Below are 6,363 nucleotides of genomic sequence, written 5' to 3' on the forward strand. Positions count from 1 at the left end.
TCAAATCTGAACTGACGGGACTGTCAACAATGTGATATTACAGAGATAACGTTAACACAGAGCATTCAAGCTCCTTTCCTTTCCTGTGCCTGCCAGATAGAAATTGCCTTGCTGTGCTCGAGTACTCGAGTACTAAGTCTGCATCGAGACGGTATTCCTGTTGTCCACGGTTTCTCTGAAAAAAAGAGAGAGAGAGAACGGCGCTGGGCGTATGGGCACTGATGCTTGCAGCTTTGGCCGTTTTTGAGCTCTACCTACCGAAATCTGCCTGCGGTAAACCGCCAAAAACCGCCAAAACCGCGCACCACTTGTTATTGAAGTTTGATGCACTGACCAATTATGATGTTAGCCTGCATTCCGGTTGCTAAACTAAACCTTTCGAGCCACTAAAACCGTACTTGTAGTATGGTTCCGATTTTTCCTACCGCAAGCTGTACTCGAGTACCGTATGGGCGGGTTGATAAGCTGTTATTTATATGATATTACTTTTTCTCTCTCTCCTTTTTCTTTTATGAGGTTGTTTCTTCCTCGTGCTGACCTCCTGCTGGAATAGCTAATTCCTGAGTGGGGGTTAAAGTTACAAGTACCGTCCAAGGCAGATGGGGCAACTTGACAGGCGCAATATGAGAGTTTGCAGACCGTTTCTGTGCTGATGGGATACCGGTATATGTTTATTGTACGCTTTATTTACAAGGTTTTTATATCCATCTACAATACGGCGGGAGGGCAAAGCCATGTTAGTTGACTAATCATCAGACTTCCTCCGGAACATGGCAAAGAAACCGCCGCCAACTAGACGGTCCCCGACGGTTGGTCTGCAGATGAAGGCCTCTGGAACGGGTGCAGGCGGTACAAGGTCAGAGGGAGGAGAAGCTCGCTCTGGAACAGGTGATGGCGGAGTCAGTTCCTCCCCGGAGAGAACTCCCTCCCTCCCCTCCCTCTCCTGCACCTCCTCCGCCTTCTTGACCCTTGCTCTAATAAGCGCCGGCCGCACATCCCACGCCCGCAAACCGGCCCCAACCCCCGTTCCGCCAGGAAACTCCAAAACCCTCTCGCAGAACAGCCCACTCCCCTTAACCCTGGCCACGGCGACCATAATCTGGCTAACGCTCGGACACCAAACGCCCACGACTCCATCTGGCCTCAAGCAGCGCATGACATCAAACAGGTAGTCCTGAGGTCCCGGTAGGTCCAGCACGGCATGCGTCAGGAACGGCTTCCCATCGCGGACGGAGAGCTGCTCGCGACACCAGGTACCTGGGTCGCAGACATGGAAGCGCACGTTGCGGAGGTAGATGCCCCGGCGGAAGTTTGATACGACCTTTTGCGCGCGTGAGGAGTGCGCGGCTGATACATCCATCGTGTGCAGCAGGGCGCTTGCGCAGGGGGATAGCGCGCGGGAGAGGTAGAGTGTTAGTGAGCCGTGGCCCGTGCCTGCTTCCAGGACTTCTACCGGTTCCTCATTGTTGTCGCGGCTGCTGTCGCCAGGGTCGGCTCCGGGGGTGACGTGAATGTCGAGTAAGGATACGATCGTCGCCGCGTCGATCGGGTAGACCGGGGTTACGAGACGCCGCACGGAAACAATGTACTCTTCCAGGGTTGGAAAGGCGATTCGGAACTTCACGCCCTTTGGGGTCGTCACGACCTCCCGCGGTCGCTTGCCAATGATGTCGTTGTGTGAGATTGTGCCTCGGTGGGTTTCGCAGGCTTTGCCCTGCGTAAGAGGCTGGGTGAGGTAAGTTTTTGTAGGGTCTAGGACGGGGCGGAGGAGGGCTATGTCATTCTCTGGAATGAAAGATTTTTTTCTTTCTGTCAGTCAATTGTATGAAGAGGTTTGGGGGAGGGGGAGGGATACCGCAAAACACTCTCTGAGCAGAAGAGCTCCATCGCCGAATGGACGAGCTGAGAATTGAAGGAAGACGTGGGCGAAACATGTTTTGCCTTTCTATCGAATTTAATCCCCCAGCCCCTCTCATATCTCGCGGGCGAAACAATACCGGTAAAGAAGGGAAGAGAGAGAAAATCCCGCTCATTCCATCAAATTTCCAATTCCGTCTACTCGTACAAGTAACTTACCCGCCACTTCCGGCCGAGCCTTTGAAACCTGGGTGTGCACAGCACTGCAGGCCAAGTTACGAGTATCTCGAGTACTAGAAGAACCCTAATCCTCAGAGCCTCCCATCCAATCCACCCATCATCCCAACGGATAAACCCAGTGCGTCTGTCCCACTTTAATCCACCTATCATACCCACCGTTATATCGCTTTACCGACCGAGACTTTATTGTTGTCATGTTGGGTTAGCGAGCCGAGCAACCAGCAAGCGGAAAAAACCCATAATAAACAGGGACAAACTGCTCTCGATCAAAGTGAGGTGAAGTGAAGCCTCTGAATCAGGATATGGGACTGGACAGAGGGTGTAGGGTACTGTACGAGTACACTACGGTACGCGATCCTACTGCACCGGCGTATGGTTGTGAAATGGACCATTGCAAACCCCTCGAACCTGGGCCCTTTTTTCTGGTTGCTTGCCCCTTGATTTAAGTTACATAACTTTCGCTCGAGCAATGACCTCCGTTCCAACACATGCTATGGAGGATGGTTATTGCCGGTATTTCCCTTCACCCCACATTTATGCAGAGTTTTTTTTCCCAACAAGTACCGGGTACTGTACTAGTACTCGTATCATAATATGCAGTCATCCATTGTGCTGTGGTTACTCTGGGGATGTTGCCGTTGTTCCTTGGGTTGATTGGATTTTTTCCATTTTTTTCTTCTTCTTCCGCATCTGGTTAGTATGGTATGATGGAAGGGTGCTTTGAGGATGTGATGCGATTCGGTGATAATATTGTTCGGTATCATACTCGTACAAGTAGTTCTCGAGATGGCGTTCGCATGTTTTCCGAGGGCGTTGCTGCGGTTTGCGTGCGGGAAAAGGGGTGAAATGTTTCGTGGTTTTGTTGTGGGGTTTGGGGTACAGTACATGATACTGTAAGGTGCCACCGGTGTTCAAGTGGGCACTCGAGATTGTCACATTGTGTCCTGCTGTTCGAACCGTGCTCCGTGAGTCCCCCCGTAGCTGTTCAACTGTGAGGGTTGAACCGTTTCACTCCACGGTTCTACTCGAGTACTCGTACAGTACTGGTATAATAAATTTATCTCAACTCCCATACCATCCCATTCCAGACCAACCTGCCCACCGCTGTCATAAACATCCACCTCTTCCTGCCCTTCCCTCCTTTCCCTCGGCTCCACATTCTAAACTCTCGGGCGCAATGCTCTCCATTCAGGCAAGTCAGTGCGTCCGACGCCTAACAAATTATTCCCACGGTCTTGCTTGAACCCATCATGTGCATTGTCTGCGTCCAGGCAGACGGTGGGATGCGTGGCTTGGCGGGTCCCGCCTCACAGAATGTCACATGCATGCATGGAACTGTGTGGTTGTGCCGGTATGATACAGGTATCATATTCAGTAGGATACCCGGTACGGTACTTGAGGAGTGTAGGCTTAAATTATCATTATGATATACTCGAGTAGGTAGATACCGGTATTGTAGTGGGAAGGAATAAGGTTATCTGTCCCTTACAGATGAGTGTGGTACGAATAACCATAGGGGGCAGATTAAATCTGGATGTGTCGGAGGTGAGATGGGGAGGAAGGGGGGATATGATGGGATACCGGCACAAGCACAGTGTGAGATTGAGGGAAGGGGGGATATGATGGATACCGGCACAAGCACAGTGTGAGATTGAGGGAAGGAGGGGAAGGTCGGAAAAGCTTCCATTGCACTCGAGTACGAGTATTGTGAGGTAGCTTACCCGTATTGTTACAAGTATATGTGGGTTGCCAGAGGCAGGCCATTTCCCATCGTCTGCTTCCCGATAACTTCCGCACACACTCAACTCGGGGGGAACTCAATATTACCGCCGTAAGCAATACTGTAGGTGTCCTAGAAAGTACTTGACCAGCCAGTAATACTTGTACTAATACAGTACGAGTACAGTACTCGAGTAGACGACTATTAATTACCGTACCTGGCACATAACGCACGCCTCCCTGAAGAAAAGGAAGAAAAAAGTCAAAACTGACCTCTCCCCGTCTCTACTCGAGTAAAAAAGTCCAGGTGATTTGGTTGGTTTGAGCATGCCGAGAGCGCTCCGTTCACCCGCTTCCCGCTTTCCCTCATTGTCTCTTCCCCCTCACAAGCCTTTTTCCCCCCTGCACACTCGCGCGCTACTGTGCGTAGCGCATCTTCTCTCATGCCATGCCCGCTCTTTTCCTCACACTCTATTATGATACAAGTGCTCGAGTACAAGTACGAGTACTATCTATCTATACAGTACGAGTAGTAGTCTACCTACTGACTTATGGTACCGACTGACACGGGCTTGTGACACATTACCTCACCTACCATCCTCTGTTATGCATGTACGGGCACAGCACCAGCACGGGTTCACATATCGTTGCTAATAGTCCAAACTGGACGAAGGCAAATCTCCAATCCCAATCCCAATCCATCCCACCTATTTCCACCCCAACAATTCCGCATTACAGAAAACCTGTACTTTACTGTATCCTCCACAGTGTTATATAGCCACCCGCAGCCCACCACACCTGTCCTTCCCCTCTTCTCTCGGCGTTTGTTCGTCTATTCGTTCGTCTACCCTATTTGTCTGCCGAGATTCGGGCACCATGACGACGAGAACGACAACCCCGTTATCCTACACCTCGAGCACAACCTACCACACCACAACCCCGGAACCCCAAGGCTTGAGTCCGCCGCCGACAAGACGGCAGCGAAGTCACAGCACGAACAGTCACAATAGCTGGTGGAGCGCGGAGGAACCGTCGCCGGTGTCACTAGCGGCATGGGGGGTTAGCATTGCTACGACAGCGATGGGAGCAGGCGCGAGTTCGCCAAGGAAGCAGAAAACCTCGTCCACCATGGGAACCGTAACACCGGGGCGGAGGAGAGGACAGGCTTCTTGTTCCAGAACCATCACCACTCCGGGTTCGAGTTCGAGTTCGGCCTCAACGATACGTCCGCACTACCAACTTCATTATAACCCGCATCATCACCACCGTCACCATCACCACCATCACCACCCCACCTCATCAAGGTCCCCCGTCACTACCGCCGCCCCCTCCTTCTCCTCGTCCTCGTCAACATCCTCATACACCTCCACCCATCCAACCCTATCACCAACACTGCCATACAACACACCAATAGACTGGAAGGGCAACGCCGCCCGCCGAGCAGAATACGCCGCGCTCGACCGCCGTCGTCAGGGTGTTACGGGACTCTTCCGGCGTGCCGCCGCCTGCTGCTTCGGCCGTGCCAGGAGCGAGTTCTGGGAGGAGAAGTGTGGCGATGATGGGGGTAGTGTGCGGCGCTATCGCCTTGCATTACCGGCCGAGGAGGAAGAGGAGGACCCATCCTCTAAAGGTGCTGGGGAGGGAGGAAGGGGCTAGGACATGGCATTGATTGGGAAGAGGAAGTGGAAGAACTGGGAGTTGATTGTTTCATTATATCTATTCAGCGAGGAGTTTGTCTTGTTTTGGGTGAGGAGTTTTTTTCGTTGCATTTTTGCGTTTCTTTTTTTCCTCCTTGTATTTTTACACCTTTTGTTTGTTCTTGATCCGTCGTGGATTGGATTGGATCGGGTGGTCGGGTAGATTTTTCTTCCAGTCTGTCATACAGTGTATGATGTTTTTCTGTGCATATGATACATTACTTACTGTACCGTGCCGTACAGTGCGAGTAGAAGTTATTCCTTCTTTTCTTCCCTTTTTTCCTTTTCCTTTTCTGTGTTTCCACGTTGCACATCGAGGTATTACTGGGGATGCGGTACAGTGCATGATATTAGCATGAGATCGTACAAAATCCGTTCATCTGCATATCTGCCTGTCATGAGCGTCGCCGAATTTGTTTATAATGGCCAAGTTAACGTCAGGAGTTCTCTTCTTTTCTCTTCTTTCCCCCTTTGCCATGCCATGCCATGCCGTCTTGCTCCGTTCTGTTTTGGACACATTTCTTACCTACCCACTTCCGCTGTTTCTCCATAATACTTTTATGCTTGTCGTTGGTTAGCGTCGGAGTCTACTACTTCTGTTCTGGCCTTACCTTACTCACCTGAGTACCTACTATACATACCTTTTCTCCTAACCTCTATCCATTTTTTATTTTTTGATTGTTACCGTTCTAATTAATAGTTGTCGTACTCTTCCTTCTAGTAATATATTTCTCTTTACACACAAGTTTCACTTTCACTACACCGCTGACACGGTACAGTACGGCGATCGAGTGCTGCATAGGATAGGAAGGGGGAGGTGGGGAGGGGGGATTCGAATACGCTATATACC

At 50.9% G+C, this 6,363-nt stretch overlaps 2 protein-coding genes; one reads left to right on the forward strand and one right to left on the reverse strand.

Annotated features, from left to right (window-relative positions):
- Positions 1-745: 745 nt before the first annotated feature.
- Positions 746-2,083, reverse strand: GSTUM_00004980001 (uncharacterized protein; the record flags this gene model as incomplete). XM_002836985.2 has 2 exons in its annotated part: positions 1,856-2,083; positions 746-1,785 (listed from the first exon to the last, which is right to left on the reverse strand). The coding sequence occupies exons 1-2, from the start codon at positions 2,031-2,033 to the stop codon at positions 746-748; spliced, it is 1,218 nt and encodes a 405-aa protein (XP_002837031.1). The 5' UTR covers positions 2,034-2,083.
- Positions 2,084-4,244: 2,161 nt separating this feature from the next.
- GSTUM_00004981001 (uncharacterized protein) lies at positions 4,245-5,771 on the forward strand. XM_002836986.2 has 1 exon: positions 4,245-5,771. The coding sequence occupies exon 1, from the start codon at positions 4,693-4,695 to the stop codon at positions 5,470-5,472; it is 780 nt and encodes a 259-aa protein (XP_002837032.1). The 5' UTR covers positions 4,245-4,692; the 3' UTR covers positions 5,473-5,771.
- Positions 5,772-6,363: the final 592 nt, after the last annotated feature.

This window comes from Tuber melanosporum, assembly GCF_000151645.1.
Source record: "Tuber melanosporum whole genome shotgun sequence assembly, scaffold_17, strain Mel28".
Classification (NCBI taxonomy): Eukaryota; Fungi; Ascomycota; class Pezizomycetes; order Pezizales; family Tuberaceae; genus Tuber; species Tuber melanosporum.